A 21,920-nucleotide genomic window follows, 5' to 3' on the forward strand; every position below is an offset into this window, starting at 1 on the left:
GCTGCAAAAATGCATTACTTCTTTTTTACTTAACACTAGGGGTTATGGTGCTCAATTACTGAGTAAATGGGTAGTCGATTGTTGGGTACATTTTGACACAACAAAGTTGGGTAAGAAATTTGACGCATAGTTGGGTAGCCGTTTTACACAGAAATTGAGTAAATTACGACGCAACCCCTGTTGCGTAGCGTTTTACCCTCCAAACGACCATGTTCCCTCTTGAACACCACAAAGAGTACAATTTTACAACATTGGGTATTTTTTTCTTAGAGTGTATGGGGCACCTTACTATCCAACAAACGAACTACAATTCCAGCATCGACTAAGGAGAAATGAAGGATAATGGCTTCCTTCGGGAAAGTTTTACTTTCAAGACAGAGTAGATAATTGGTAATACGAAAATTACATTCATTTGAAAACCTTTCTAATATTAACAAAGTCTTTATCCCCGAGAGTTATGGAATTTTCCAAAGTCGAGGAAATTATATTTTGAGGAATCGGCAAACCACGGTAATCAAACTTTTTTTGTTGTTGAATTGTTTCAGGTACCTGGGTGTGTCTGGATGGTGAAGGTACTATTGACGTGCAGGACAAGAGATGGATAGATAATCAGCCAAATAATAATTACGGCAATCAAGATTGTGCTGTTAGCCATACTTCAGGCTGGCACGATGAGGAGTGTGAAACAACACGCAAGTTAATCTGTCAGCGTACCTTGTAAGCAGCACTGTTGCTCCTGTGATAGGTTGCTCAATTATCCTACTGGGCAGACTACTTTTCATGTGCACATTGCCCTAAAATCTTTTTTCTATTTTGCGGTTTGGAATTTGCTCCACATTCTTTTCTTAAATGTTTGTTCATGTACTTAAACACCTGTTCCAGTTTTGTTATAGATTTTCTCGGTCAATTTCGGAAAATGAGCAGACAATTTAACCATCAAGCTTTTCTCTTTGAAAAGGGTAAATAATTTCGTTTTATGATTAGTCAAATGTAATGTTGCGTCATTCGATTTAAAAAAAAACCAATCATTCAATTTAACAATTCATCAAAGCAGCAATCAAATGCGCAGTCGCTTCCTGAGGCGTGTGTGTCTCGAAAAAGGAATGACGACACACTACATTGAACATAATGCTAAAGGAATTTAAATCTACACAAAATAAAATTGAATGGCCGAACTCTGATTTTGAAACGCAGTAAAAACTGGAGAGGCAAAACAACTTCGAACGCATAAAAATGAAACTGGCTGCACATTTGCCGAGATTGACCGAGAAAACCTATATAAACCACAAGGAAAACTAACTGCATGGATAAATGTTTTAATGATTTTGGGTGGTTAAACAAAGAATTGACAAGATTGGGATTTGAACCAGCGACCCCTGGGGCCGATTTCACTTACGCTTTGCGATCATCGCAAACGCCGAAATCGGTCGCTAAATCCCAAATCCATCACTACTTAGCGATGGATTTTGGATAGCGATTTCACTAAAACTTTGCGATGAGAACACTCATCGTAAAGTTTTAGTTAGCAAAGACAATCTTGCGATGACTCGTTAGTGGTCGCAAAGTAAAAGTTCATCACAAACTTATGATATATTGCGCCATAGTTATATCGGTGTACGTCTTGACGTATAATTTTGTCCGTAATTTAGAGTAAATTGGCGCTACATTAGTGTTGCGGTCTTTTACCTGGTAGACTCAGATTGCCGATGACAACTATCAGCGAGGCAACTGCAGCAAATAGAGCTTAAAAAGACCTGCTTGAACGAAAATGTCAAGTCGTGAACTTTGCTGAATTCCACTTAAAATGTTTTCGATGAATAAGGAAATCGAGTCATATGATTATAAATAGGTTTCAATTGTGTAAAAAAACAATCATTTTGTATGCCCTTGTCCAGAGCTTTTCTGAGAGATCTGCGAAAAGCCCCGTTACGTAATCACTCTCAAAACGTCATATGTAGATAAAGCCGCTTTGTTGCAGCGTGGTTGATAACAAAGCAAACTCCCACAAATGACGTCAGCGGCATTGTCCTTTGACGCCCGCTCTCAACGGCAGAAGTGTCTTTAGTTTTTCAAAAAACCTTTAGGTAGGGGCCTGATTTTTTAATCGGTAATTACGAAAAGGTCAGAAGTGTACACATATCAAAATTACATTAAAATGGTGGACAAGTGCATTATAAACAAGTAAAAATACAAATTCTGTTGAAAACATTCCGCTCAGGTAGCTGTTTAAAATCGGTAAAAGTGAGATCTATCTGGGTTCGATTATTTTAACCATCATTTTGACTAAAATGTGTAATGTGTGGGCCTAGGCAAATTGACATTGCAGCTAGACCCAGTAACTGGGCGCTGTACTCCTTTTTCGAGTTTTGACATTATGGGGCTTATAGCCTACCACATTTCGGTGGCAAAACTTTTTACAATATGCCTATTTCAGGCACTCAACAATGAGTTATGTAGTTTCCTTTTTGACGTTCGTACAATGGCGGAAGGCAGTGTGTATTATGAGACAGATATTTGCAGAATATGTCAGAATTTTCATCAATCCCAATGTTACAACAGATTTACGAAAATTGTTTATTAAAATATAGAATTATAAATAGAGGCCATAGGCCTACAAACGAAACACGTTAAATTTTATGTTTTATTTAATTTAAACATCGTCCACAATAGTTGTTAGTATGCACAAACATGACAACGCTTTATAAACTGCACTTAACTATATTATGGCATTTCATTTCGAGCGACGACCGACGATTTTGTTGCGGGTTATGTCAAAGGTCACTACTTTTAGCCTCGTACAAAAACTTTATTTTCCTTTTTACGTCATCGTAATTGCGATGGCATTAGTGAAACGCAAAATTAGCGACATCCCATCGCAGGTGTGCGATCCCATCGCAAGTGTGTTAGCGATAATCGCAAACATAGGCGTTAGTGAAATCGGCCCCTGGTCTATGCTGGTCTAGCCGGCGATCTACCAACTGAGTTAACTAGCCCAGTTATTGACGAAATAGGGACACCGCCAACATAGGGCTAGATAGCTCAGTTTGTAGAGCGCTCAAATCCCACTCTAGTCAAATCTTTGTTCAACCCCAAAGATCGTTATTTATTTTAGTAATCCTTTTTAGGGCAATAATGCACATATGCTTAGCCTAGAGTGCGCACATGTGGATGCAGTGGTACCTTTAAGTGGTTCATTTCCTTTCATTAAGCTAACATCTTGGACAATTTTGCTAAATTATTAAACAGACGAAAATAGTATGGAGTCATCCAACTTGATACTTTAAAACAAATTTATTTAATTTTCAGTTTCTTTCAAAGCAAATCCAAACTATATTCTCAAAGCAGGGCAGTTGTCACTTATAAATTTTACCAAATTAACATCTTGCTGTAAATAAAAGGCTAAACAAAAGATTGCGATTAAGTTAGATTCGGTAAAAATATTTTATTATTAATTGTGTGAAAAAATAACGTTAACTTGTATAAATTAATATAACTATTGGTAGAACTAAATGATGTCATAAAGAAATTCAATTAGAAGGCATTTTGTCAAATGTTTAAAGCACTCTTAAGGCTACATCATTATTTCAATGGAAAAATCCCTCAAAAAATTTTAAAACAAAAACATACTTTTTTTAAAAGTTTTATTATAAAAAGGATTCTGGTACTTTTGCAAAATGTCCACAGATTTACATTTAACTTACAGGGTTTAAAGATAAAGATAGTGGAAAGCTTCCCTTCAAATATTACTAGCTAAGGTTGTGTAGTTTTTGAGAAATGAGTAAAACAAGTCACAAAATAGTTTTTGTCTCATGAGACCAAAATTATTTTAGCATGTAAAATCCCCTTAACCAGTTATGATATTATACCAAAACCATAGCATAACTGGTTAATACGTTTTGACATGCTAAAACTGAGACGAAAATTACTACTTTTACTCATTTCTCAAAAACTACAGCACCTCAGTAAGTAAAATTTTAAGGGAAGCTTTCTACAATCATAATCTTCAAACTGTGTAAGTTTAATGTATATCTGTGGACATTGTATTTTTTGTTAGGAATAAGTACATATTATACCCTTTAAAATGTATACTTCACATTACCAATAAGAAACTCTAGAAAAAGTCCCCTTGCAGTCAAACATCCCAAAGACTAATGACACATTATTGTATATATTCTCCTTGCAAATGTCAAGCCTTAGATTTAAAACCACAGAGATCAGATGTTCGTTAAACTGCTTTTAATTTATGACTTGCCCAATAGACCATTTGACATCATGTTGGTCAAGTTCCTTGTATTCAATAACAGTAATAACTGCTAATGTTCATTGTGCAAAGAGGAACCAGAATATTTCTCATTCCAGCCTCGTTTTGGTCACATTGATTTGAATGGGAGAAAATCAACAATTGCGGGTTATGCACTTTCGTATACAGGATGTAAAAAATGTAGTTGACTAGTGTTGATGAAACTAAGTTCAGTAAAACAGATATTATTGAACAAGCACTCTCTCCTGCGTAGTAGAAAATGAGAAATAGATCGATCACCCCTGGGAACGAGGTTGCTCGGGATCACTCTCAATCGTAGTTGCGAAATATCTCTTCAGCTCAATCCCGTTGGTGTTCGAGTAAGCTCAGTGCGTGCGCCAAATAAAGGAAATGACCTTAGTTGATACGAACTACTTTATAGTCTGGTGCGTTCACATCTCCATGGAATAATAGTTCTAAAACGCGGTAAGGGATGCCAATCATTTTCTGGTGACCTTGAAAGTTAGAAAGAAACAGATTGTCGGTGAGGTTTGGTAATATCACTTCAGGAAAAATCGATCGAGGGACTGTCGCCATAATCCTGGCTAGACTGGTCCATGTCTTTATCCCAGAGGAAAAAGAGAGGTTTTGGTTTTATAGAACCAGTGATTTCGTTTGATCTGGTTATTTCATTTAATAAACGTGCAGTGACATATAAATGCTGCACTTTCGTTTTACGTACACATCCCATGTACCGGTATGTAGGATTTGACTACGTATCTTCATGTGAAATAAATGTAGGGGAAAAGTTAGTGATTGTGGATGGGGATTGACCTTGGATTTCTGGCGTGAATCATTTTTTTATTCTCAAAATGTGACGTCAGGTGTTGAGGCTAAGCAGGCTGCGCACATGTTACTGTACCATTGAACTAGAGGGCGTGATAAACCATGTAACACTAACTGCCCGACAAGAAGCATCTTTAGCCATTGAGAAAATGGAGCGTGATAACACAGTTGTATGCTATAACCCATATGATTAATGCCCTTTGTGTACTAACACCACATACTCCGGCCGAATTTCATGGTTCTGCTAACCGCCGAATTCTGCGCCGACGATCACCATGTTCCGCTAAACTCCCCCGTGAAATACGCTTGACGTAAGCACAAAATCCCTACTTCCGTTATCGGCGATTCTGTGCTTATGGTAAGCAGAGCCATGAAATTGGGGCCTGATAACAAAAGATGGACTTGGAAGTGCACGCTAATTAATGCACATCCACACAGTGTTGAGGTGATACACATTGAATAATGGACAAGGGAATTCTTAGTTCACCCGGACCCCAATTTCATGACTCTGCTTGCCGTGGGCAAAGAATCGGCGCTTACTGAAGCAGGGAATTCCGATCGTACGTGTGTCAAGCGTATTTCACGAGTCGGCAGGGAATTTGTGCGCTTGCGTACTTCACGTTTCTTAGTATTCCTCGCTTATGCTACACATCTAGCGCAGAATTTCGGCCCTTCTACAGAAAGCGGAGAATGGTTACCGTAAGCGCGTTCGTTGTACCCAACAAGGGAATTCTTAAGAAAGGGGAACAATATCATAGTAATACTAAAATAATGTTGTGTGGACACACACTAGTAGTCCGTGTAACGAATTTGCGTCTCATTGTGACGTCAGAAGCTCAAACAGCGCCCTCATTGAGGTAAATGAAACAACCTCTCATTGGCTGGAAGTTATGCGTGACGCGTATACACGCACCTCTCAGAGACATACGCAAGGGGCAAAGTAAGAACAAGTTGTTTGTGACGTCACATTGGCGGGAATGTTGACTACTGTTGCTCTGGTGCACGGGGTCTTAATGTTCACGACCATCCTACAACACAGAAATACAAACACACCACTCACAGGTTTACGTGAAAACACATGCTTTTTGGAGCTTTTCCAGCGATTTGAACTGAGATAACGATTTGCGAATCCAGTCATTGTGAAACAAAATCAAGGGAGATTTGTGAAGAAGAACCAGAAGTTTTCGGAACATTTTCGAAGTGAGTATTTAACCACATGTCTCTTTATTATTGCCTTTATTTGTTATTTCTTTTCAACGTGATATGAAATTGTATTCGATGTTTAAAAAAACTACTGCATAAAATTACCAAATATTAAAAAGGATTATCAAGAAATGTACAATTAAAAATCACCATCAAAAAAGGCCGAAAAAAGTCAAAGGCAATATAATACAATACAAACATAAAACAACATTATTTCAAAACTATGACAAGTGAAGGAATAGCTTATTTTCTAGATTCTCTAGATCTTAGTTTGTATTTATCCACATTCTCGTTATACTTGGCCGTATAATAAACACACGATTTTATGTGTTCTTTTATTCTCCTCAATGTAGTATTCGAAGATGAATGTTTTGAATGTTCAATTGAGCTTCCCTAGGAAGAGGGAAAGTTGTACCGATTGCGGTGGTCAGGTTAGTTCAGTTTTAATCGATATAAAACATTTCAGAAGTTATTGTGATACCGTTACATAAAAGTACGTGACTTTAAGCCTTTATTCGGCTCTTTTCAGAGCCAACCCACCCACTCATAGGATAACTATTACATGGTTGTACCTGCAAGTTAACTAATAAGTAAGATTTGAAACTTTGCATGCTTGAAACACATTTAAGTAAGATTTGCGCTGACACCTTGTTGTCCTAATGTAATCTCCAAATGCGTTGGGGGGGGGGGTCTGCAAAGAACCGTTGGTTTCAAACTCTAGTTAACTATACCAAGTTTACTACTAGTTATTCTTAAAATATCATGTTTGGGGCTTAAAGTCACCTGGAAGTGGTATTTTGTCAAAATAAAGCTTTTGTCACTAAAATATGTGTTTTGATGAGTGGAATATGAATAAACAATTAACTTAGGTTTAAAAAAATTAGTTTCCATGTTATTTACAAATTGGAAAAAAAGCCCGACCCGAGGGGGCGCTGTTCGTGACGTCAATCGAGGCGCGATGAATCGCATGCAGTGCCAAAACAACATAGTGACGCTTGGCGCAAGCTAAAAACATGCCCTCGAAGTTGAAACAATACCTGATTTTTTTTCACGTTAGGCAAATGCTCCGTTAGGTTCGTTACGTCTTTCAGATACCTTCTTCGACTTCCCCACTAGCTGGACAAATTATTGGGGTGGCGTCATGTTTTAGAAAAGAACTTTTTTGTTCATGTCAAAATGTGTAGTGTATTCTCGAAGCACAACGGCTCAAATGAAGTGTTTGCTGCACAGCGCTGGAAAAGACGTCGGACCGGACAACTTGGCAAACTGACACCATCTTTTGCTGCATCCAGCAGCAATACACCTGGTCGACATTGCCGGAAAAATGCAAGAAAAAACTTTTTCAAAACGTACAAACTAACGACTAGGACTTGAATGTACTTGCCCGTACGTGTGTTCGATGTTCGATCGAGGCAAAGTCTTCCTCGATTGACGTCACAAAAGGGCCAGGCGGAGTCACCCCCTACACAACTTTATTTAATTTTTAAAACTTATAAATCGTTAAAAACAATTACTCAAAAAGTTATTTTATTGTTCAGGAATATATATATTTCCAGGTGCCTTTAATGCGTTTCAAATATTTTAAAATTCGTGGGTTTGTTGTTGGTTCTCTTAAGCATTGGCTTAATCTGACAGCCTCATACTTTTACTATTTTGGTTTACATACAAATTAAGTATTTTCCCTCTATCATCTGAGCTTATTTGTTTGCTTATCTTTGCAATATCCAAAGAAGAGTGGTATAAATAAATGTTGACTTCAACTGAATTGAGGTTAGCCCTTTTAGACATGACAGCATTTTGAAAGAGGATCAAACATTTCAATATTGATAACTCTCTGTACAACAACAGGTGTGGAAAATACGGAAAGAGATGGGTTTCTTGGGGGAAGAAACATGTGTGGACTGCGGTGAATTGGCAGTGACATGTCAGGTAAGCTAGTTGCAATATTTCGTGGGGAAATAAATCAATAAATAAATCAAATATATAAATTTGATTAAAGGCAGTGGACACTATTGGTAATTACTCAAAATAGTTAAAAAACCTTACTTGGTAATGAGTAATGGGGAGCTGTTGATAGTATAAACATTGTGAGAAACGGTTCCCTCTGAAGTCGTGTAATTTTCGAGAAAGAAGTAATTTCCATAAAATTTGATTTCGAGACCTCTGAATTAGATTTTGGGGTCTCGAAATCAGGCATCTGAAAGCACACAACTTCGTGTGACAAGGGTGTTTTTTCTTTCATTATTATCTCGCAACTTCGACGACCAATTTTAACAGGTTTGTTATGTTATGCATATCTTGAGATACACCAAGTGAGAAGACTGGTCTTTGACAATTACCAATAGTGTCCACTGTCTTATAGGTATCACTGAGTCTCAGTCTCAAAAATATTTAATCACTGCTTAATATTTCAAACGAATTAAGAAAATGATTAATAAAATAAAGATTAATTAGAATTAAGAAAATGATTAGTAAAATAAAGATTAACTATAGTTTCACCCATATACACCGATGATTACTCGGGTGGGATTCGAATACACGACCTTTGTAGTTCAAGAACAGTCTGTTACCAACTAGACCTCCGAGATTGCCCAGTATCTATTCACGCAAAATTCCATCTTTTAAAACGTTCACTTTAAAGAGACGCAAAGCACTTGTTTCGATCTCAGTGGATGGAACTATTGATGGGCCTTTTGTGAGAATTTTGCACCGAAGAAAATTCTTTTTATAGAAAGATCAGTCATTTTTTAAATCTTATCTTTTAAATCATTTTATTCTAAACGGCTAGTTGATTTATTGAAAAACTTTTATATCAGCATTCTTATAACAACAATGACTTGTTTTTAAATACAGCACTGGCTTCATCTGTACACGTACCTCGAGCCTCTTACTCTGATGCCCTTGTCCAACCATGGGGTACAGTAAGTACACTTATAAATCACTCTAGAAATTGATCAAGTGAAACATTTTTGACTGCTTCACATTTCGGTAAATTTTGAAATTTTGTATACTTGTTGTCTTTTATGCATAATTGTGTTGTCCTCCTGTTACAAAGGAAAATCAAATTTCATGCTTTTTATCATGATATTAATTTTGTATTAACATTTAAAAAATAATAATAACAATAATATAGTTATCATTACGGGTGGTCTGATCATGGGTGATAGATTTTTAAATCAACTCAGTTCAAAAATCATCACTAAATCAGTTCTTTCTTATTTACTATTTATCAGGAGTACATCTCTCCGTTTCCACCTTGAGCAACATTATCCACTGGAAATACATTCCGACTTTTTGGAGACACCACGGTCTGAAACACCCCAATCGCCCTCAGCGACTCTTAGAAACAAGATTGGATACATATGCCAATTTGCTCCCGTGTGGAGTTCAACAAGAGCATCACATGCTTCGATGTACTCGAGACTACAAGGCAAGACCAACCCCAATTCCCAAGTTGTAACTCAAATAAATCAGTTACATACAACGCCTTTAGTATCCATGCACCTTCCACCGGAAATTTGTCAGCAGCAACAATATTCACATCAGCAACTGCAGCAGGCGCAACATCATGAGCAACAGCAGACACAACAGCAAAAACACAAACAGCAGAAACCTCAATCTCTGCAAAGGAAGCTGCAACAACTTCCCGTCAACAAACCGACAACAGCTTCACCAGAAACACCACAAGAAGCAAAAACACCAGATGAGACTCAAACAAAACCAACAGCAGCACCAACAGCATCTGTTGTGCCGAAAGCAGTTGCACCACCAACACCAAAAGAGACAGGATCAACTGGTAAAGCAGCTGCAACAGCAGCACCAACATCACCTGCAGTACCAGAAGCAGTTGCACCAGCAGCAGCAGTAGCAGTAGTTGCAGCAGCAACACCAACACCAACAGCATATGTTGTGCCGAAAGCAGTTGCACCACAAGCAGTTGCACCACCAGCAGCAAAAGAGACAGGATTAATTGGTAAAGCAGCTGCAACAGCAGCACCAACATCACCTGCAGTACCAGAAGCAGTTGCACCAGCAGCAGCAGTAGCAGTAGTTGCAGCAGCAACACCAACACCAACAGAATATGTTGTGCCAAAAGCAGTTGCACCAGCAACAGCAAAAGAGACAGGATCAACTGGTAAAGCAGCTGCAACAGCAGCACCAACATCACCTGCTGTACCAAAAGCAGTTGCACCAGCAGCAGCAGTAGCAGTAGTTGCAGCAGCAACACCAACACCAACAGCATATGTTGTGCCAAAAGCAGTTGCACCAGCAACAGCAAAAGAGACAGGGTCAACTGGTAAAGCAGCAGCAACAGCAGCTTCCGCTCTGTATGTTGTAGCATCACCATGCCAACAACAATCGACAACCAAATGCAAGACAACCACAGCACAAAGGTCAGATTTTCAATTAGGACCAAAAAGATCTACGGTAGAGATACAAAAAAAACAACCATCTGCAGCAGCATTGCCAGCAGGAGCAGCAGCAGCCACAACAACATCGTCAAAAGGAACTTCTTCTGCAGTTCAACAACAATCAGAGCACACATCACCAAAGCAGCCCAAACAACGGTTCAGTCCTGTGACCCAAGCTTTGGATGATTACCTGCAAGGAATCAATATTCCTTCGATTGAGCAGTCCGATCTTGAGCATCCTCCTCAGGGTCAGGTTGAACTTGGGCAAGGTGCTTCTGGAGGTGACTTGATGATGCTTTATAACAATGAACACGTGGCTGTTAAATGTGTACCTACTGGGGATAAAGACACTGTGGATAGAGAAGTTCGGATCCTATCTGTTCTCTCTGAACACGATAGTTTCCCAAATTTACATGGAACTATAGATTGTGGTCAGTTTAGGGCAGTTGCCATGCAATTCATTGGCGATGAAGCATCAGCTACTTGTCTGACATTAGGTGAGGCTCTTAACGGGTCTAGAAGTTTGACCTTAGACCCGGCCGATTGGAGATCCATTGCCATGAACGTGGTTGATGGAATCAAACACATGCACTCTGAGGGGCTGCTACACAATGACATCAAGATGGACAACATATTGATGTCCTATGACACCCCGACACATCGCTGGCGTGCATATGTGATTGATGTAGGTGTGGCTACAACAACAATTACCCCAAGAAACTATGTTCTAACAAGTGAAAAAAAGGAAAAATATCGCCGGTTTCATGGCCATATCGCTCCTGAAATGGTCGATAATGCAGAGCACCAGTCGACCCAAAGTGATATTTTTCAACTCGGCTACGTTCTTAATAGCATCGGCCAGTTTGGAGCAGTTCCCTTTTTAGAGCAACTTGGTGATAAATGCAAATCACGAGATCCTTCGGAACGACCCGAGATGACTCATATAAAGTATTGCATTCAAAACAACACATTCATGTAGAAAAACAAAACAAACAAACAACTAATTATAAAAACGCTACGTTTTGTGTACATAAGTTCACTACAACAATAATCGTCTCTTATATATTTGCAGCCAGAACTTATTAATTGAACTTGGGTTATTCATAAATTTAAGATGTGCAGTGGGGCAGAGAATACCCCATCGTTACACTTAAACTTAACTTAAGATATGCGCAGTGAGGGAGAAAATACCCCATTGTAATTCTTAAATGGAAGATATTATTAAGTGCGGTGGGGCAGAGAATACCCCATTGTAATACTTAAATTTAAGATATTGTGCAGTGGGGCAGAGAATATCCCATCGTAATACTTAAATTTAAGATATTGTGCAGTGAGACAGAGAATACCCCATTGTAATACTTAATTTAAGATATTGTGCAGTGGGACAGAGAATACCCCATTGTAATACTAAAATTTAAGATATTGTGCAGTGGGGCAGAGAATACCCCCATGGTAATACTAAAATTTAAGATATTGTGCAGTGGGGCAGAGAATATCCCATCGTAATACTTAAATTTAAGATATTGTGCAGTGGGACAGAGAATACCCTATTGTAATACTTAAATTTAAGATATTGTGCAGTGGGACAGAGAATACCCCATTGTAATACTAAAATTTAAGATATTGTGCAGTGGGGCAGAGAATATCCCTTTGTAATACTTAAATTTAAGATATTGTGCAGTGGGACAGAGAATACCTCATTGTAATACTAAAATTTTAGATATTGTGCAGTGGGGCAGAGAATACCCCATTGTAATACTTAAATTTAAGATATTGTGCAGTGGGGCAGAGAATACCCCATTGTAATACTTAAATTTAAGATATTGTGCAGTGGGACAGAGAATACCCCATTGTAATACTAAAATTTAAGATATTGTGCAGTGGGACAGAGAATACCCCATTGTAATACTAAAACTTAAGATATTGTGCAGTGGGACAGAGAATACCCCATTGTAATACTAAAACTTAAGAAATTGTGCAGTGGGACAGAGAATACCCCATTGTAATACTTAATTTAAGATATTGTGCAGTGGGACAGTGTAATACTAAAATTTAAGATATTGTGCAGTGGGGCAGAGAATACCCCATTGTAATACTAAAATTTAAGATATTGTGCAGTGGGGCAGAGAATATCCCATTGTAACACTTAAATTTAAGATATTGTGCAGTGGGACAGAGAATACCCCATTGTAATACTTAAATTTAAGATATTGTGCAGTGGGGCAGAGAATATCCCATCGTAATACTTAAATTTAAGATATTGTGCAGTGGGACAGAGAATACCCTATTGTAATACTTAAATTTAAGATATTGTGCAGTGGGGCAGAGAATACCCCATTGTAATACTAAAATTTAAGATATTGTGCAGTGGGGCAGAGAATACCCCATTGTAATACTTAAATTTAAGATATTGTGCAGTGGGGCAGAGAATACCCCATTGTAATACTAAAATTTAAGATATTGTGCAGTGGGGCAGAGAATATCCCATCGTAATACTTAAATTTAAGATATTGTGCAGTGGGACAGAGAATACCCCATTGTAATACATAAATTTAAGATATTGTGCAGTGGGACAGAGAATACCCCATTGTAATACTAAAATTTAAGATATTGTGCAGTGGGACAGAGAATATCTTAAATTTTAGAGAATACCCCATTGTAATACTTAAATTTAAGATATTGTGCAGTGGGACAGAGAATATCCCATCGTAATACTAAAATTTAAGATATTGTGCAGTGGGGCAGAGAATATCCCATCGTAATACTTAAATTTAAGATATTGTGCAGTGGGACAGAGAATACCCCATTGTAATACATAAATTTAAGATATTGTGCAGTGGGACAGAGAATACCCCATTGTAATACTAAAATTTAAGATATTGTGCAGTGGGACAAAGAATACCCTATTGTAATACTAAAATTTAAGATATTGTGAAGTGGGACAAAGAATACCCCATTGTAATACTTAAATGTAAGATATTGTGCAGTGGGGCAGAGAATACCCCATTGTAATACTTAAATTTAAGACATTGTGCAGTGGGACAGAGAATACCCCATTGTAATACTAAAATTTAAGATATTGTGCAGTGGGACAGAGAATACCCCATTGTAATACTAAAATTTAAGACATTGTGCAGTGGGACAGAGAATACCCCATTGTAATACTTAAATTAAAAGTCAACTGGAAGTGGTATTTTTTCAAAATAAAGCTTTTGTCACTAATATATGTGTTTTGATAAAAAATCAGTTCTTATGTTATTTACGAATTTAAGAGTAGACCCCGACCCGAGAGGGCGCTGTTTGTGACGTCAATCGAGGCAGACTTTGCCTGTAATGCGTAGAGTAAACACAATTGCAAAGTACATGTACGGACCAAGTCGTGAGTTTGTACACTTCAAAAAAAAAACTCACGACTTGGACGTACCAACTCACGACTTGGACGTACATGTTCTTTGTACGTGTGTTTACTATACGCATTGCAGGCAAAGTTTGCCTCGATTGACGTCACAAAAGGGGTAGGCGGAGTCAGCCCCCAAACAACTTTATATATTTGTTAAACATATAAATCGTGACAAAAAATTGTTTTATTGTTCGTATGCATATACTCTTATGTTTGAAAGAAAAAATGCTATTTCCAGGTGACTTTAAGATATTGTGCAGTGGGACAAAGAATACCCCATCGTTACACTTAAATTTGAAATATATGTGCAGTTGGGCATGAAAGTATATAATTATGTTTCAGTGGGGCAGATAATACCCCCACTGTACAACCTTCAATAGATGTAGTGATTTGAAATTTGGTTAATATCTCAGCTTATATCTTAACATTGAAGCACTATTCCATTTGTGGGATACTAATACATGTCGAGGGGTTAAATACAAACAGTTGTATCGTTCATTTAAAGGCAAACCTCAGACAGTCTTACCGGCAATCTTTCATATTTTATTAAAATTTTCGCAGTTTGGATATCACCCATCATGTAATGTTTCATACCAAGTATTTCTCAATTTTCTTTACCTGTTACGGGGAAAAAATAATAAATATGACGTTTTCAGCAAATTTAAAACGAGTTTTTGTCCATTCATTTCGTAATAAACTATAGTTTATTTTAAATAAATTATACATACTTGTTGAAGTGGTCTTCAAAACAAGGCCGGTAGTAAAACAAAATAAAGTAAATATCATGATATGCAAACTGAACACGAAGCATGTTTACGTTTTATTCGCTCCTTGGCCATTTTGCTGTCACGGCTGATGATTGACTGAAACGAGTGTGGAGTTTTGCAATGTGGACCCAAATTTATAAATCATGTACGCGGCACAGAATACGTTGCACGTTTTTTTGGTTTTTTTTTTTTTGGGGGGGGGGCCTGGTGCCCCAATAAATTTTAGCTAAGCAAAGAAATTAGCTAAGCAATGACATTGGGCCGTGGTCGTTTGATGCGCTTACATCAAGTCAGCTTTTGGGTGTTGAGGGAATGAATTCGAAGAGATTGCTCCTCGTTCCTGAATTGCCGTGCCATAAATCGCCCAAATTTTATATTTATAGGCCCTAAAACGCGTAATTGAAAGCAGAATTAATCGTTCATTTATTTAAAGGCCACTTTCCAAAAAGGAATGCAACAGTTTTGTACTAACAAAAGCAGACGCAATAATTTAGAGACTGGGTTATTTTACGTGCATTAAACAACACACGGCACCTACGGTTTTATGTCCCATCCGGAGGACAACGCAATAATGCTTAATGTATTGCTTAAAACAGAAGACTGACGTCATTCAAACACCATCTAAGCACATCTGAATATGGAATTCAAGGTCACTTGATGCATTCGTCCCAAGAGTTACGTCATTTTGTATAACAATTTACTTTAATCAGGGAGTGAACCGTACACCGTGCTTCGCTTGCAGGGCAAGCGCCGAGTTTCTGCTCTAGCTATGAAACGAAGAATGCCTAGTAACGTGGAGTACGCACGCGCACAAGCCAAAATTCGAAAGTAACGGGACATGTACAAAATCAAATTAAAAAGTTTAAAAACAAAAATTTAAAAAAATATCGGGGACCGAAATAAGATTTAGAGGGGGTAAAATACTGAAACTGTTATTAATGTGTTTTTACGTGTCCCTTTAGGGGCTCCGTACTAAAGAAGTTCATGATGAACGTGCAAGTAAACAATGCAATATCTCCAAATACTTATACAAGAAATATCAGGTGAGTTGCCTCCGAACTTGTTTACAATCTCATCCATGATAGCAAAGTTTAATCAAAGGGATTTAGTTATTTTAGGTAAAGGATTATATTGTTATCAACACACATCCTAGCTACCAAAACTGTAGTGTTACAACAAATCTTAAGTCAAACGTTATGTTCTATGTTTAGCTCGAGTAATTATAAAAGTCAATAGTTACAAACATCGAATGATAAATCGGTCCTTGAAAAGGTGACTTTGAAAAATCAACTTATAGTGATAACTGGAATAGGTACACATGACAACCGGATAAGTGAAAAGGTATAAAACGCAGCTCTTGTGTTTTGACAACAAAGACAATCACCAGAGTGAACAAGTTCCCGTCTCTGTACACTGTTGATGCACGGCTACAATATTGGACACAATGAATCTTCTTGTCTTTCTGACTTTCTGCTTTTTGAGTGTGCAGTCAGGTGAGTTGTTTCAGTTGTTCATGTTGTTAAAAAGAAAAATCGCATCAGGTCTTTGGAAGAGATAATTCCCTCACCTGGTTTTCCGGTAAAACACTGTGAAACCAACCTCTGGGAGAATTTCTTAACATTAAAGTCACCTGGAAGTGGTATTTTTTCAAAATAAAGCTTTTGTCACTAATATATGTGTTTTGATGAGTGGAATGTGAATAAACAGTTAACTAAGGTTTTAAAAAATCAGTTCTTATGTTATTTACAAATTTAAGAGTAGACCCCGACCCGAGAGGGCGCTGTTCGTGACGTCAATCGAGGCAGACTTTGCATGTAATGCGTAGAGTAAACACAATTGCAAAGTACATGTACGGACCAAGTCGTGAGTTTGTACGTTTCAAAAAAAAAAAATGCCGACCAGGTGTATTGCTGCTGGATGCAGAAAAACACTTTTTGAAATGTACCAACTCACGACTTGGACGTACATGTACTTTGCACGTGTGTTTATTATACGCATTGCAGGCAAAGTCTGCCTCGATTGACGTCACAAAAGGGGTAGGCGGAGTCAGCCCCCAAACAACTTTATATATTTTTTTTTAAATTGTTTTATTGTTCGTAAGCATATACTCTTATGTTTGAAAGAAAAAAATTCTATTTCCAGGTGACTTTAACGTTTTACATACAATAGGCCTAAAAAAACGGACATTGGTCTATGTTTTGTTGGGGATTTTTGGCGAATTTGTATTTCATTGCGGCAACTGAAATAAGGAAATAGTGATTTGTGGTTTCTTCAGACCTTCAGCTCAGGACACTAGGGCATAACTGCAAGTTGTACGGATTTAGTTAATTTAATTTCATTGTATAGCACTTGGTAAATCGATTATATTGATCAAGACTGGTCTTCGATTGGAAACAGTAAAGCATTTACAAACATAAATGATGTTTTTTATTTCTACTCAAACTTGATCAACGAGGATGACGAAATTTGCTCTGCTGGCATGTTCATTGAAAACTTGGCTCGGATTCTTCCCAGCTTCTTAAACAGTGAATCAATGTGATATCGTTTTAAATTTGTTGAACCAGATACCAGAATAAAACTGTTGAGAACGATGGGGATGACTCTATGAAACGAATTTAGTACAAGCATTGTTAATGGTTCTTATGTCAAAGGGTAGGCCTATTTGAAGTTTAGTTTATTTCCCCTTCCACCAGTTCCTCTGAGTCAAGGAGCCAACGCAATTCCGTCTGAATTAGTTGTATTTAAATCATTCCTCATCTTGGTTTCCACGACCATAGTTGCTGCTGAGGAGGTTTGCTATGACGATCTGGGATGCTTTTCAAACGACGCGCCATACAATGTATTCTTCAACTTCCCGCCCAAAACTCCTGATGAGATCAACACCGAGTTTTTACTTTATACTCGACTCAACCCGTCTCTATACATGAAGGTAAGCCTTAAGAAGTGATAAAGGGGACAAACCCAGTAGAGTACATTTGTTTTGAAACACCACGTCGGCTTTGATCGTTGTTTAACTGCCGTTTAAAACCGGGAGGATCGTGGCCGTGCGATAAAGGCCCTAGGGCCTGGGCCTTTGTCGCACGGCCACGACCCTGCAAGGTTTTAATAGGCAGTCTAAGAACGAGTCACTTCTTTTTTATTCCCATTCATAAATGCCTTCTGGGTGAAAAGGCGTAATAGGGTAAACAGAAACTATGTAAAACTTATCCTTTTCCCGACGTCCTTGAGCTACGTGTGTTGCATTTTTAGGAGACAGTTTTCGTCTGTAAAGTTAAACTAAAATAGACCGTTCATGTATTCCTGTTTTGAGTTTGTCATTGTACTGAATATTTATAAATATTTCAAAAAAGTGTAAACACTCTATTTGCCTGTTATTTATAAATACCTCAGATAGTTTCGCTATTCCTATTGGTGGAGAGCGCGTCACGTGGGTGTGTATAAACCTTTGTTTATGACCAGTAAAAGTGTTGAAAAATTGGCGTGACACGCAAGCTTGCACCTGTTCTTATAAGACAGTTTCTTCATTCCTATTGGTCGAGAGCAGCGGCTGAAACACTTGTGCCACATCACGCTATACGCGCGACTCGCGCAGCATTCCCTTATAAGGAGTTGTTTACCCCGAGGGCGGCGGAGGGCTTTACCATTTCATAGCTGGAGGGGTGTTGTGTTGAAAGAAATCATTGAACAATTATAATTTTTGCATTTATTTTACTTGTTGACCAAAAAAGATGATGTTTTTGACTGAAAAGGTATTTATGAATGGGAATCAAAGTGTGTTGAATCGGTTTTCAACTAGTGGTTTAAACCCGCCGAGGCCTGGTTCTTGATAATTTACCTCGGACTTCGTCTCGGTAAAATTATCAAGAACCTGGCCTCGTTGGGATTAAACCACTAGTTGAAAACCTCTTCACCACACATTGATTCCCTAATTTTCAATCCGGAGGTTCACTGACTAAAAGCTGTGCATCAATCCCATTGGGAACTGTTTCCGTCTGAAGTGCCGCAAAAGTCGAACGGGAAAATAGCATTTGCTTGTTCGATATTGTTTTCCGTAGGTTGACAGAAGTGACCCGTCATCACTGGAGTACTCTACCTACAGCAGCACAAGAAGGACCGTTTTCATTATCCACGGCTTCACTGAGAAAGGATCTCGATCGGAATGGATGAAGACTCTCAAAGATAAACTACTGGATACGGTGGGTTCTGGCAGATCTTATTCCATAACTTTGAGTAACCACAAGTGAAACTGACTTGGTAGATTTTAATCAATTTTGCTTTAAACAAAGACTGAGCTATCTAGCCCTGAATTTTGGATGCCTCCCTCACAAAATTGTCAATATTTCTGTCTGGGTGGCCGTCAGAAACCATACACATAGGTAACTGTTGCATAGCCAGAAATCACAGCTAGTGATAAACTGGGAAGCAGCAGGGGGGATCACCTAGCTTGGTGCACCTCTCTGGCAAAATCATCAAGTGAGAATAATGTTCACTTTTTTTGTTTTTTATTACAGACGGCAAATTATAATGTCATAATGATGCATTTTATGTGCCATCCACTGTATCTTTACGATGTTAGACTATTAACAATAATATAAGTGATCACTGGAGTCAAAGATGTATTCACTTTTCTAATGAGTTTCATGTCAATTTTCTTATCCATGACAGGAAGACTTTAATGTATTTTTGGTTGACTGGGCGAACGGAGCCAGAAACCTATACGGTAAATCGGTGCAAAACACCCGTGTAGTCGGCCGCGTAATCGGGAGGACCATGCAGTTCTTGAACACCGAGACCGGGGCACAATTTGACCGTATGCATCTGATTGGACACAGTCTTGGGGCACATATTTCTGGTTACGCAGGAGCCTTCCAGCCTGGAGTTGGACGAATCAGTGGTAAGAAGAAAGTTTCTTTAATTGAATAAGTGAATGTAATCAGCCTGCTTGATTCAATGGGACTGTCAACGCTGTCTTTACATCAGTTCTGCAAGTATGCCCGATTGATTGCAAGAATTTGGACGAATTTGCTTTTTCAAAAGGCTGAATCTTAAATAGGCGCTTTACTTTAAGGGAAAATATATGGGCAATTTAAGTCCCCTGGTTTGGGATAAATCCACCATCAAGCAGGCTTTGACAATTGCACCAAACTTGGTCGTCGCATTTTAGTGGCATCAACACGAAACGGTATATGTTTTGTAAGGGAAGTTGTGCACGTCCATACCTGGCTTTTAACTGGGATGCCGAAGTCTAAATCAAACAACGGTATTTATTGAGCAATTGGATGCAAATTATTCAACCATAGTCATCAGCTACAGGATATCTATTCAAGAAACTGTCCACAAATGTCTTGCCTTCGTGCACAATGCGTGGAATTGGTTACCTGTAAATTGCCTTCGTGCACAATGCGTGGAATTGGTTACCTGTAAATTGCCTTCGTGCACAATGCGTGGAATTGGTTACCTGTAAATTGCCTCGTGTGACATGGCCCTTTAGACAACTTTGTATAATTATACACTATGCTTTGCAAACGGTCAAACGCGGACTGTTTGCAAATCAACGTGTAGTGCGTTACCCTATTACATTAGAGGTACTAATATGCGATTGCTGTCACAATGTGACACTTATTCTAACAACCTCTTCCACAGGTCTGGACCCAGCTGGACCCAACTTTTCTCTGAACGACCCTTTATGTCGTCTGGATCCAACCGACGCCATCTTTGTTGACGTCATCCACTCCGATGCAGAACTTGTGGGTGCCGGCATCGTACAAGCTGTAAGTCACTGATACACGAGAGTTGTCTTACCAAAAACAACAAGTTATGTGACTGTATAATTTTTTTAATAAGATGCTGAATAATTATTTTGTACTCATGGTGAAGTTCATTTATTTGAAATGAATATATCGTTAGTAACTCAACCAGTGAGCTTGCAATTATATCCCCCCGAGACCTGCTAATACTTGGAAAAGCATGGCTTACTTTATCAATTCGATGTGTAAGAAGTACACCAGTTTGTAAAATCAACAACTTCGCTAAAGATTTTAGACTTAAATGATTTAAAGTTGCTATAACTTGTTGCTCTGTTTCAGGTTGGGCATGTGGATTTCTACCCAAATGGCGGCAAAGAGCAACCGGGATGTCCCCCAAGTCTTAGAGATGCCTTCAGTAAGTAATACTCATTAATCGTTAAAAAAAAAAAATAAAAAAAAATAAAAAAAAAAAAAAAACTTCTTAGGAAAGCTTTTTCCCCAGAACAGTTTCAGACATATTCACTTTTCAAACATAAAATCAAACTTTATTTTGGATAACATCGGAGATCATCAAGTCAGTTAATGCCTTGATACGGCATTCACATAAACCAGCTACAAATGGAGAGAATCACACGTGACAACTATAAATTCGGCCTTTGAGACTTCACAATATTACTCACGAGCCAACATATAACATTCTATCAAAACAATTATCAATATCCATTCAAATAGAAAGGGGCAAATTTTACGGAAGTTTTGTTTACAACTATCTCAAACTTTTAGACATACTCGAATGGTGTCGACTTTTGTTTTATATATTTAAATATTTATGTTGTGTGTGTTTTGGTCCGCTTCTGCATAAACATCCAGATATTTAACTAATTTGTTGATGTCTTTTTTTATTTACAGTGAATTCCGGCAAACCAAGCTGCAGTCATATGCGTGTACTTGACCTTTACATCGACAGTTTTGACGAGACGCAGTGCGCCCCCATGGGCTACCCATGTGCAAGCTGGGATGCCTTCCAGAGTGGAACCTGCTCCAGCAGCTGTGGTGTGTTTAATAGACTTTGTCCTAAAATGGGCTACTGGGCAGATTTGGCTCTATCAACCGGCGTTTTCTACTTAGCAACTGGCTCAGAGTCGCCATATTGTAAAGTCTAGAAACAAACACATAGTTAAGAAGCACACCGTATGAATGGGGAGTAGCCTAGGGACGAAACTTGAAAGTAGATTAGCAGTGTCATGCATGTGTCACGCACGTTACCGAGATGTCACGAATGTAGCACAAATCGCAAGTGATAAA

The 21,920-nt window shown here is 38.3% G+C and overlaps 2 protein-coding genes across 2 annotated transcripts; both read left to right on the plus strand.

Moving 5' to 3' along the window:
• The first annotated feature begins 6,651 nt into the window (after window positions 1-6,651).
• Window positions 6,652-11,680, plus strand: LOC117291296 (serine/threonine-protein kinase ste20-like). The gene is made up of 4 exons (XM_033772968.1): window positions 6,652-6,720; window positions 8,138-8,218; window positions 9,143-9,210; window positions 9,523-11,680. The coding sequence occupies exons 1-4, from the start codon at window positions 6,652-6,654 to the stop codon at window positions 11,678-11,680; spliced, it is 2,376 nt and encodes a 791-aa protein (XP_033628859.1).
• A 7,351-nt stretch (window positions 11,681-19,031) lies between these two features.
• On the plus strand, window positions 19,032-21,778 carry LOC117299529 (lipase member I-like). The gene is made up of 5 exons (XM_033783080.1): window positions 19,032-19,064; window positions 19,534-19,762; window positions 20,512-20,639; window positions 20,955-21,030; window positions 21,525-21,778. The coding sequence occupies exons 1-5, from the start codon at window positions 19,032-19,034 to the stop codon at window positions 21,776-21,778; spliced, it is 720 nt and encodes a 239-aa protein (XP_033638971.1).
• Window positions 21,779-21,920: the final 142 nt, after the last annotated feature.

Source organism: Asterias rubens, chromosome 1, assembly GCF_902459465.1.
Source record: "Asterias rubens chromosome 1, eAstRub1.3, whole genome shotgun sequence".
Classification (NCBI taxonomy): Eukaryota; Metazoa; Echinodermata; class Asteroidea; order Forcipulatida; family Asteriidae; genus Asterias; species Asterias rubens.